This window comes from Eurytemora carolleeae, unplaced genomic scaffold (assembly GCF_000591075.1).
Source record: "Eurytemora carolleeae unplaced genomic scaffold, Eaff_2.0 scaffold505, whole genome shotgun sequence".
NCBI classification, from domain to species: Eukaryota; Metazoa; Arthropoda; class Copepoda; order Calanoida; family Temoridae; genus Eurytemora; species Eurytemora carolleeae.
The window spans coordinates 443,562-456,066 of record NW_019396425.1 but is presented as its reverse complement, the minus strand read 5'-3'; the positions used below and the strand labels follow the sequence as shown (position 1 = coordinate 456,066).

General features: G+C 31.0%; 1 protein-coding gene across 2 annotated transcripts; it reads left to right on the top strand.

Moving 5' to 3' along the window:
• The first annotated feature begins 433 nt into the window (after window positions 1–433).
• Window positions 434–8,022, top strand: LOC111703036 (neuronal acetylcholine receptor subunit alpha-7). 2 transcript variants are annotated; one of them, XM_023474884.1, is made up of 7 exons: window positions 434–1,031; window positions 2,753–2,849; window positions 2,914–3,004; window positions 3,077–3,165; window positions 3,216–3,362; window positions 3,976–4,022; window positions 7,772–8,022. In XM_023474884.1, exons 1-7 carry the CDS (start codon window positions 965–967, stop codon window positions 7,774–7,776), a joined length of 543 nt encoding a protein of 180 aa, XP_023330652.1. In that variant the 5' UTR covers window positions 434–964; the 3' UTR covers window positions 7,777–8,022. The 2 variants fall into 2 exon arrangements, with proteins under 2 accessions (XP_023330652.1, XP_023330651.1); XM_023474883.1 differs by lacking the exon at window positions 7,772–8,022 and having other exon boundaries at window positions 439–1,031; window positions 3,976–4,355.
• The last annotated feature ends 4,483 nt before the right edge of the window (window positions 8,023–12,505 follow it).

The window sequence follows — 12,505 nt, the reverse complement described above, 5'->3', positions numbered from 1 at the left end:
TTCTTGGGGGGAGTAATGTGGCGGAAGACGATCCAAGTCTAAGCCGGATAGAGAGACGCGGCAAGAAGAACACAGATCTGCCACGTCACCATGAATAGACATATTTTTGATTTCTTAAATTGATAAAGTAAAAATAAACGTTGTTTAAATCTGAGCGTATCCAAAATATTATGTTAGATATACATACTATTTTATTATAATCCTAAGTATATATAGTAAACCTATTATTACTTGTAAAAAAAAGATATTTTTGATAAAGATTTTAAAATCTTTTTCCTATGAAGTTTAGGAGTTCTTTTAAATTAGAAATTGTAATCAAGAAGATTGGATGTGACGATGAAATGGATTAAAAACATTGAGAAGTGAAATTCAATTATTACTTGTTTCTATTATTGTGGCTTCTCTACTAAACTGACTTGTGTATTTCTATAGTAGAAAAACTATGTAGGAATAATTAGAATTAAAGACTTAAAGCTAGAAAAATAACATTTTCATTAAAATTATTGATCATAGGTTTAGAGGATACCATTGTGAGTTGTGAGCCATTTTTTTCTTTTTAATGGAGGTTCACTTTAACCTTGAGAGAGATTAAAACAAAAAACATTAACTAAACTGTTCATTAACTGATAAAGGGTGCCACATTCGGAGGCACACACTTATAAAATCTAACCTTTCTCCGTTCAAAATTCATTTCTACAACCCCCCTCCTTCAATTCAATTCCCTCTCTCTATTCAACCCCTCCCTCAATTCAACCCCCTCCCTCAATTTAATCCATGTTCTCAATGGAGCACCTCAAATTTAATAAATGAAAATCAAATCTTAAGTCACTTATGCAAACTCTAATAGATTAATTGACTATGGCTCCTCCGACAACATGATAAAATTTATAAAACTGAATTACCTAACTAAAATCAACACTCAATAATTTTCCAGGTAACCCTGGGAATTACTACGCTCCTCTCTATGACTGTATTTCTTATGGTTATCGGAGAAAGTATGCCTCCGACCTCTGATAAGTTACCACTCATAGGTAGGTTTAGAAAATATATACCTCCATAATAAATATGTATGCCTCCAGTCTCCGACACAAAAATATCAAGGTTTTAGGAGTGTATCAAAGTTTCTTTAGATTCTAAAGTTTTTACAGGTTGAAATTTGCTTTTTTTATACTTTTCTCTTTGTCAGGAAAATTAACAATTGTGCAGAAGGTATTAAGAATTTTTAAGGATTGGCAAAAAAAATTCGTAAAACAAAGAAATTAAGCCTTTTCCTTAAACTAAAATATTCAACCTTAAGGTCTTTTAATATTTTAAACTTAGATTACTTGATTAAATAAAATTCATAGTTAGAAATATCTAAGGTTACGACATTGGGTTGCTAAAATAGAGGGATTAGAAAATCATAGTTTGTCGGAAAAAACTCAATTCCTTTGTGAGAAAACAATTCTATATTTTATATACATCAGTCTTTTTTAATGTTTCTTCCAGGATATATTCCCAGTTCGCATGGTTGATTATTATGAGGAGAAATGCAAATGAAAATCCCAATAAATCCAGATGTCTATACACGGCATTAATTCGAATTTAAAAGAGTTTCACATATGTGGGCTCTCCATTTGTAAATTCAAAATTGATAAAAAAAATATTACAAATTGTAAAGCATTTTAAAACTAAACTAAATATGATTGAGATTGTGAGATTTTAAAAGATTTTTCTCCAAGAAAAAATACCTTATAATCACCTGTAAAAGTATAAGAGAAGCAAATTTATCCAGTAACATCCACATATAGGGTTACCCACAAAGGATGAAATTGTAAAGACGACCGAAAACTCTTAAAATTTCCCAAGGTTAGAATAAGTATCAGAGATAGATAATAGATAATTTGGCAAAGAAAAAAAACAAGTTTACAGTTGCAGGGGATCATGAATATAAGGAAACAGATAATATAAATTTAGTACAATCGTCTCTGAAATCTCATTCTTTTTAGGTAACCATGTATTAAAAATTCTAATTTTTTGTTCTTCTCAATAGCTCTTTAATAAAAGGAGTTCTGATTAAAAACATTTCAGATTTCAAACTCACGTTCAAGTAACTTTAGTTTGACATGTTTTCAAACTAACTTTTTTATTTATTAAACAACAAATGTCGTCGTTTTACTTTTATGTTTATCAGCGCTGGATTTGCTCTGAAGTTAGGAGTCGGGGGCTAAAATATATTCTAAACTTTTTATCATAAATATCAATATTAGCAGTGAAAGAACTGTGAGAGCTCAGCTCATGGAAAACATAAAGTAAATTCATTCTTTATCCAACTTCAGATTAATAAACAGGGAATATTTGAAGAAAAAATGATAAATTATGTAAACTTATCTTTTACATAGCTATTATTTTTTATAACTACACAATAATTCATACAATCAAAGTAGTTATTCCATATAATACCTTCTATTGTCTTTTTCACATTTAAGTTTTTTTTGGTTTTAACTATTTTTGCAATGGTGAAGATTTGTAAAATACAAAAGCTTGCACCAAATAAAAGTTTGCTAATACTTTGCTAAATCTCCAGAGAATGGAATCGATGAATAGAAAGAAATAGCTGAACTATGTGCGGAAACTTAAACTTTTGGGAATATTGCAATTGAAACTTAGTTCAACATGGTTCAACTACTTCTTGTTTTTTACTAAATCCGACCATGTAACATACTACAAGAAAATTGAACTGTGAATGATTTAATGGAATTTAAAACTCTAGGACTTTACTACGGTGTTACCATATCCCTTGTTTCCTTTGCAACTGGACTATCTGTCGTCACACTTAATCTACACCATCGAGGACTTAGGGGAAGAAGGTAACAATATCTTTTAAACACTTTAGCGCAAGTACAAAACTCAACAATGCCGCACAACTTTCAGAGTTCCGCGAGTGTTGCGGTACATCGTCTTCAATATCTTGGCCAGATTTCTTCTTATTCAGCTTGATGATGACACATCAACTGGAAAGCAGGTAATGTGAACATTGTTCATGTCTTGTCAATAAAGAGGAAAATTGGTAAACTAATTGTTTAATCTAATTCAGCAAGGTTCAAGTCTAGAGAAGGAAAACTCACTCCGGTCTGAAGAAGAACTCATTTTCAAAGCTCTCTCTGAAGCCTGCTCTGTGGAAAGGTTATTTATAATTTACAAAATTGAATTTTTTTTTATATTTTGTGGTTTAGTGGTTCGGAGAAGATACCAGGGGTTCTGATCTTACTGATGAATCGTATTCACGCAAGCCTAGTTAACCATGAGACTCGGAGAAAACAGGACGAAATGAAGGATAGAATCAGAATAGAATGGCAACACTGTGCTTTAGTAATTGACAGGTAGGATTACAAAGTCCACATTGAATGAGAAAAAGAAATTTACAGAGCTAGGACTTAAATTGTTAAGCTCTTCCTTAGTTTCAGATTTTCCTTGACCCAGTGCCATGTTAAAAAATGACTGAGTGATGGAATTTCGGTCTTGAAACATAAAATTTATGTATTACGAATAATTATTACACAATTTTTACATTTGAAAGGGCCTGATAAGTGTTAACATATCAATATTTTAAATTCTTAAAAATGAAGACGACATTCGAGATGCAATTTTGTTTTGCACATTTTTCTAGAATTGTTACCCATTAAAAACTTATTTAACAACATAGTTTACGTTTAGCAGGCGTTTAATTATGTATTCTTTCATGATTTAATGTTGTGGGAAAAGTGTCTAATTTGTACTACACTACCCTGGCGCAATAATAATACTATACGCTTGTTAACGTCACACCTGTTCTCTGTCTGGTTCTTTTACTTTGCTTACCTGCACACATTCGCTTCTGATTGGTTGAACTGAAATGCACACTCAATTTCTTGGAATTGTAAATTTTGTAAATTTTGTAAATTTAGTGAATTTTGGAAATCCGAATATAGGAATTTGACGTGTTTCTAATTTCAGGTTTCTGCTTCTTGTCTTTACTGTAGGAACTATCTTTGCAACATTCGGTATTCTATACATGTCCCCACACACTAAACTTTTCTCATTCTAATCCTTTATAATCCTTCATTCTTTATAATCCTACATCCTTTATAATCCCATACATGTCCCACACACTAAACTTTTCTCATTCTAATCCTTTATAATCCTACATCCTTTATAATCCCATACATGTCCCCACACACTAAACTTTTCACATTCTAATCCTTTATAATCCTTCATTCTTTATAATCCTTTATCCTTTATAATCCTTCATCCCTTATAATCCTTCATTCTTTATAATCCCCAGTATAATTAACTTTCATCCTATTCAATATATTCATATATATATATATATATTCAATACATTATTCATTCATTTTTTAACCTTATTGTTTTTACAATCTTTTATCCTTTATTTTTCATAATCTTTTATCCTTTATTTTTCATAATCTGTTATCCTTTGTAAACCTTTATCATTCGTTTGTATAATCTTTTATCATTTATAATCCTCAAGCCTTTATATTCATTCATTCTTTATCCTTTATAATCCCTACTTTTTAATCCTTCAACCTTTTTTATACGAATCTACCTAATTACTGGATTAGAAGTCAAAACTATGGTTGTTCCATTATTTGTTTGTAGAAAAGACTATTTTATAAAAATAATAAAATCGAACCAAACAGTCTAGAATTTTTTTTTTAAATGTTAATTAATCAAGAAAGTATAAAGGTGAACTTGTTCTGCCGTTTCTGGGAAGAATGCAAATAATTTGTTTAATTCACATCTCTTTATAGGTTGCAAGCTCTCACCTCAAATTTGATGAGAATTTTGTCGATTACTTCTTAATTAATAAAGGCTAAAAACAAGTGCTTTATAGTTGTTAAAAAGTAAATAAGTTAGTGGGGTAATTTAAGGGACAATGAGATCTTTCAAAATTCCCTAATATTCTTGGTGTGTATAAAAGACAATGTTAAAAAGATTAATTGTTGAATGCATTTTTGTTATTCATTTCATTTTTTTTGTTTTTAACCGTTTTCTGTAGTTTTGTAGTTTTGTAAACCAAAACTTTAATAAACTCTCAAAAAAGAAATTGATGCAGAGGACGGAATTATTGTTTTGTTGATTACTTCTGAAAGCACTAATCCTAATCTCTTGAAGTCTGAAGAATAGTCTACTTAAAGAATAGTCTACTTAAAGAATAGTCTACTTAAAGAATAGAATACTTAAAGAATAGTCTACTTAAAGAATAGAATACTTAAAGAATAGTCTANTCTACTTATAGTATAGTCTACTTAAAGAATAAGTTAATTCATATATCACCAATTTTACTGAAAACTGAGGGTAGGAAGGATGCTAACTAAGGTTTAGATGTAGAATTTATTTTATTTTCTCTCTTTTATATTTATTGGCACATAATAAATTATTTACAGGATATATTTCATTTTCTTTAGAATAATCTTGAGATACAATCATAAATATACTTGTTTACAAACAAAAACAGGTTTAGAATATATTATCCACGTGATTTCATGACAATAATATGATTTAATTTACATCTGGAGTTGAGAACACTTGATAGAGCTCCAGGTTCAAAGGGAGAGAAGATAGGATTGGAGTAGGAGTAAGATAGAGTTGGAGTAAGGTTAGAGTAAGTTTGGAGTAGGATTGGAGTAAGATTGGAGTAAGGTTGGAGTAGGATTAGAGTAGGATTGAAGTAGGATTGGATTAAGATTGGAGTAAGGTTGGAGTAGGATTGGAGTAAGATTGGAGTAAGGTTGGAGTAGGATTAGAGTAGGATTGAAGTAGGATTGGATTAAGATTGGAGTAAGGTTGGAGTAGGATTGATGTAAGATTGGAGTAGCATTGGAGTTGGATTAAAGTAGGATTTAAGCTACTTTTGTTGCATAACAGACATCATATGTTTGAACGAAGTGACCTGAAAAGCAAAGTTTCTTTTGTTCATTCTGTCACACAAACATTGTTTAAGGGTTTAAACTTTAATCTATTGTTCCCGGAGAAAAAGATAATTGTTTAAATTCCAAATCCTCTTTTTATTCCGTACAGGGATAGCAACATGTCTTAATTTAGTAAACTAACGAGCAGTTCCCCCCTTAAATTACAAGTAAACAGTTCCGTCTAGAAACTATTATAGAGATTAGGGATCGGTCCGACTTGTTTACAATTCGTAGATCTTAAGTCTAAAATATATTTGTGAAATATATTAAGATTCATTTTGATCAAATCTGGGGGGTTCATAGTCATTGAATACCTGCAGGTTAGGTTAGAAATATAGGAATTTACCTAGGGTTGGTTAGAAATATAGGAATTTACCTAGGGATGGTTAGAAATATAGGAATTTACCTAGGGTTGGTCAGAAATATAGTAATTTACCTTGGGTTGGTTAGAAATATAGGAATCTACCTAGAGTTGGTTAGAAATATAGGAATTTACCTTGGGATGGTTAGAAATACAGGAATTTACCTAGGGTTGGTTCGAAATACAGGAATTTACCTAGGGTTTGTTCTAAATATAGGAATTGACCTAGGGTGGTTGGAAATATAGGAATTTACCTAGGGTTGGTTAGAAATATAGGAATTTACCTAGGGTTGGTTCGAAATACAGGAATTTACCTAGGGTTTGTTCTAAATATAGGAATTTACCTAGGGTTGGTTAGAAATATAGGAGTTTACCTAAGATTGGTTAGAAATATAGGAATTTACCTAGGGTTGGTTAGAAATATAGGAATTTACCTAAGGTTGGTTAGAAATATAGGAAATTACCTAGGGTTGATTAGAAATATAAGAAATTACCTAGGGTTGGTTAGACATATAGGAATTTACCTAGAATTGATTAGAAATATAATAAATTACCTAGGGTTGGCTAGAAATATAGGAATTTACCAAGGGTTGGTTAGAAATATAAGAAATTACTTAGGGTTGGTTAGAAATATAGGAATTTACCTAGAGTTGGTTAGAAATATAGGAATTTACCTTGGGTTGGTTAGAAATATAGGAAATTACCTAGGGTTGGTTAGACATATAGGAATTTACCTAGGATTGGTTAGAAATATAAGAAATTACCTAGGGTTGGTTAGAAATATAGGAATTTACCTAGGGTTGGTTAGAAATATAGGAACTTACCTAGGATTGGTTAGAAATATAGGAATTTACCTAGGGCTGGTTAGAAATATAGGAATTTACCTAGGATTGGTTAGAAATATAGGAATTTACCTATGGTTGGTTAGAAATATAGGAATTTACCTAGGGTTGGTTAGAAATATAGGAATTTACCTAGAGTTGGTTAGAAATATAGGAATTTACCTAGGGTTGGTTAGAAATATAAGAATTTACCCAGGATTGATAAGAAATATAGGAATTTACCTATAGTTGGTTAGAAATATAGGAATTTACCTAGGGTTGGTTAGAAATATAGGAATTTACCTAGGGTTGGTTAGAAATATAAGAATTTACCCAGGATTGATAAGAAATATAGGAATTTACCTAGAGTTGGTTAGAAATATAGGAATTTACCTAGGGTTTGTTCTAAATATAGGAATTTACCTAGGGTTGGTTAGAAATATAGGAATTTACCTAGGGTTGGTCGGAAATTATGCATACTCCTGTTATTCAGCTTGCAACCCTAAATAAAAGTTAATAAACAATTCCTCCAGCGAAAACTTTCCAGATTTGTAAACTTTTACAATTGATGAGGAAAAATTAAAGTAATAAAATCATTATATGAAATAATTCTTGATTTAATATCATTTTTTTTTTAGAATAATCCAGCTACAAACTCTCCAAAGACCCAAATATGTATTTCTCTCTGTAGAAGTATTTCAAGAATTACGGGAAATGCCACAACGGAAATCGCATTCCTAAACTTCAATCAATGAATCACGTTCTACACATGAGCTGTCTAAACAATGCGTGAACAGTTCAGTTTTCTACAAAATTTGCAAACTCTTTAAAATTAACTTTGTTTGAGCCAGGGTAAAAAATGTACCAACAAAACTTAAAAAAGTTGAAATGTATTAATTCAGACTAACAAAATATACATTGGAATAACCTAAATCCCTCTTTAACTGTTGAAAATAAAATCTTTACCTTGTAAATAAGACGACCTCCAGCTTTCTGGTCTTTCCTGTACTTAATAACCTCTTCTTTGGGAATATACGCTTTAAATGGAACTGGTTGTCCCCTGATACAAATCTGAAAATAAAAATATTTTTTTATGATCTTATTTTTTTTTGAGCGCCATATCTGAAATTATTGTCAGTTTTGAATTTTTCAAGTTCCTAAAACTTTTTATCTCTGCACCGCGTTACTTGTCAATCTTATCTTTGTCGACTGTTCTATGCTTCTTTACACTTCTTAAATCAAAAATATTTTAAGTTCTGAAAATAATTCATCTGTCATTTAAATCTGTTCTCGCAACACAGGCCTTAGGGACAAAAAAAAACTTGTCATTCGTCATCTGGGATATTTTTCTCCAGGTCCTAACATTAGGTCCGCTAGCAAATACAAGAACATGCATCTTCTAACTACGCCGCCTTTTAACACGATAACAAGTTTTTCTTGCAAACAAACAAATCCTATTTGTTAAACCTAAAGGGTGTCTAAATCCTATTTGTTAAACCTAAAGGGTGTCTAAATCCTATTTGTTAAACCTAAAGGGTGTCTAAATCCTATTTGTTAAACCTAAAGGGTATCTAAATTCTATTTGTTAAAACTAAAGGGTGTCTAAATCTTTTTGTTCCTTTAATGAAAAAGTTCATGATATAACAAAAAATCAATATTCAGTATGTTCTTAGCGCGGAAATGGTCATATTAAGAAATATAAAAATATAGAAGTACTAGCTTGGGAATCCAGCTTTACCTGGAACCTAAACGTTCTCTATAAAAGTCAACCCACTCAATTTAGAATTGTTAAACTAAACCGTGGTTTTATGGAGTTCCCTAATTAAAATTTGAGGCAAATCGGTCCAGGGGTTCTTGAGTTATGATCAGACAAAACAGACAAACTATCAGAGATTATTTACTACATTATAATTAGTAATCTCTGCTTAAATATCTGTCTGTTTGTTTTAATGTCTGATAATAACTAATAAAACCTAGAACAAATTTGTCTCAAATTTTAATTCAGGAACTCCACGGTTTAGTTTAACAATTCTAAGTTGAGTGGGTTGACTTTTATAGAGAACGTTTAGGTTCCAGGTAAAGCTGGTTTCCCAAGCTAGTTCTTCTATATTTTTATATTTATTAATGTTGTTAAATCTTAAATAGACTGAAAGAGAAAAACTCATTTCCTCGAAGGCATATTAACCGGTCTCTCAATGGCCAAAACTATGATATGACCAGCGCTGTTGCTATGTCCAAAGTGGCTATGTACAAAGTGGCTATGTCCAAAGTGGCTATGTCCAAAGTGGCTAGGCCCAAAGTCACTATTTATATTGTGCAACATTTTTTGCTGTGCCATTTTTTAAATACAATAATGTCTAAAATTTAACACATGCACATTACTTGTTATTTGTTGTTACCGCTTTTCTCCATTTTAAAAAATACTGTTACACGAATGCTAGCTTACATATTGCTTCAATGGAAAAACATGTTTTTTTTCTTATTTAAAATTGAAATACGAAGAAGAAGAAAAAGATATTATCTCTTCACAGCAAGCTGCGGCTGGATAAACACCTTCAGGAGAAAATTAAAAATAACAAATTAACAAAGCAGTAAATTCAAGTCAGGTAATATTACATTGTTTCATGCATTAGCCTACACACATAATCATGAATCATGAAAAATGCCACTATTTCTAAATAAGGACTAAAAATAAAGTCAACCGAGAAAGCAAATTTAAAGAATTTTTCAGCTAATCAGATTTGCCTTGTTTTTTTACATCAAAAAATTTATTCATTTAAGTTGTAGATAGTTTCAGCTTTTCTCTTAATTTACAGAATTGCAAAATATTATTTTTGTTTCCAATAGATATCCTTTCATTGCTTACTTGGCAGTACACTGACAGTACACTGTGCAGTGTGCATTAAGAAAACTACACTTTTAAGACTTAATGGAGATGTTCTCTCTTAAAACATTAATCGTTTTGCCATTTATAATGCTTAATTTTAGTCCGCATTATTTTTTACAAAATTTCAATTAATTTTTTCTTTTTAGTAAAAAAAACTTAAGCCAATCGTTAAATAAAAACAAATTTCATTTATTTTTCATGACGTGAACAGATTGATTTTAATAGGCTTAATTTCTAAGTTTATGGTTTGCTTTTGTCTTTTTATTTATTTTCTTTTCATCATTTATTAGCAATGAAAAAATAATGCTCGATGCAGAGGAACCAAAATAATCTTAAGACCATAGTGTAGAGAATATTATGTAGAGCAAATAGATTCTAGTACAATAGATGGGAACGTAGAATTTGTACACTCTCAGTACAGCTGTATTCTGACGTCACAAGTGTCAACTCGGTTTTTGTGTCCGACAAAACTATTAATAATAGTGATAGTTTTAGAACCAAGTGCTTATCTTAAAGTAAATGCAATTAAACGTATTCGTTATTTTATGTGTTTACACTTTTTTATTTAATCTTGAAAAACATGTCACTAATGTGAGAAAAATTCATTTTTCTTGTTATATTTGACACTCGCATATAATTGGTTCATTTCTCTGTTGCCACTTATTGTACTTGATAATCTATTTGATGTAGAGTAAATTTTAGTCGAAATAGGTCTTGAACCGCCATTTTGTTTGTGGTTCACACATTTGTGCTCCAAAATCTGTTTGGCCCTGGAAAAATTAACCATCATGCATGTATTCACTTTACTTGAAATGTTCACTTTGAACTCCAATTTTTAGACTCAAAGTGACTGAAAAAAGGCATCCAGAGGGAAACTCTTATCTTTCCTCTATAACATTTTCTCTGTACTGTGCTTAAGATTTTGGTTTAAACATTTTTGAGTCTACAATCTACATCTACATTCTGTATATATTTTCTAAAAGATGAGGAAGAGAAAGTATGGCAGGAATTCAAGTTTAAGGTCATTTTCTCCACTTCCTTTATTTTTTATACTTGCTTTTTCACTTTTTACTTAATTTTCCATTCTTTCTTTTCATCTTTACTTTCCTTGAACATTCTCTCTTTTTCCTATCTTTTCTTTCCATTCTGTGCCGGTTCAGTCCTTCACCTTTTTGTCCTTAATTATAGTTCTATGTCCTCTGCTCAAGTATTCCATCTTTCTTCGCCCATAGTCCTATTTAATCCTTTCTTTGTCCTGTTTTTTCTCTATTTGTCCTCCTATCCTACCCAATGCTGTCCTTTTACCTTTTCTTCATTGAGTTCAATTTTCTCTCTGTCCTCCTTAGACTTTTCTGCTTTTCCTGATCATAGACTAAGTATAACAAGGGAACAGTATTTTCCTGATCATAGACTGAGTATAACAAGGGAATAGTATTTTCCTGATCATAGACTGAGTATAACAAGGGAATAGTATTTTCCTGATCATAGACTAAGTATAACAAGTTTTCAATTAAACAGTTGTGTTCAGCATTAACTGTCGGGGGGCTTTAGTTAAACAGATCTACTTTGATAAAAATAAGGATATTCTTCAAATACATCTTTCCAAATATTAATTAGATTTCATCTTGTCTTAGTTCATGCCTATAATCCTCTGCATCTTGTAGTCTAGAGACCTATATCCTCTCCTCAACTCATCTACGGAGTTTCTCAACCTTCTCATGATCAGCTGTTCCTCATCCTCCTCAGCAGTAATATCATCTTTAACCTCATACACCACTACAATACACGCAGTAATTTCATCTTTAACCTCATACACCACTACAATACAAGCAGTAATATCATCTATAACCTCATACACCACTATAATACAAGCAGTAATATCATCTTTAACCTCATACACCACTACAATACAAGCAGTAATATCATCTTAAACCTCATACACCACTACAATACACGCAGTAATTTCATCTTTAACCTCATAAACCACTACAATACAAGCAGTAATATCATCTTTAACCTCATACACCACTACAATACAAGCAGTAATTTTCATCTTTAACCTCATACACCATTACAATACAAGCAGCAATTTCATCTTTAACCTCATACACCATTACAATACAAATACCAACGATTGGTGTAAATAATTTCTTTTACTACCCTTGGTTTATATATTTCCTTGGTTTATATATTTATACCACAATGTTTACTACTTTGATACATTCTAAAATATCTTTAAGAGATGTATATTAAAGGGATTGTAAGCGTAGTTCCTCTATACAAAGACGTCAATGCCGGATGCCTTAAAAGCGTCGTCTGATCAAGTTTGAATTAGAAATCAATGTTTTTAATTTTAAAAACTGATTATTTTCAAATGTATTTCTCAACTAACGTGACTTATGCAATGGTTTCCTTGCTCCAGGAAACCATGTCGGAATTATCAAAATATCAAATTTTCAACCTAAAGAAAACGACAATATGTTTC

Excerpts from the sequence above, each read along its gene's own strand:
- LOC111703036 (XM_023474883.1), top strand. The coding sequence starts at position 965 with ATGACTGTATTTCTTATGGTTATCGGAGAAAGTATGCCTCCGACCTCT. Across the intron at positions 1,032-2,752 it reads TGATAAGTTACCACTCATAG|GACTTTACTACGGTGTTACC; the intron begins GTAGGTTTAGAA and ends TTAAAACTCTAG. Across the intron at positions 2,850-2,913 it reads CGAGGACTTAGGGGAAGAAG|AGTTCCGCGAGTGTTGCGGT; the intron begins GTAACAATATCT and ends CACAACTTTCAG.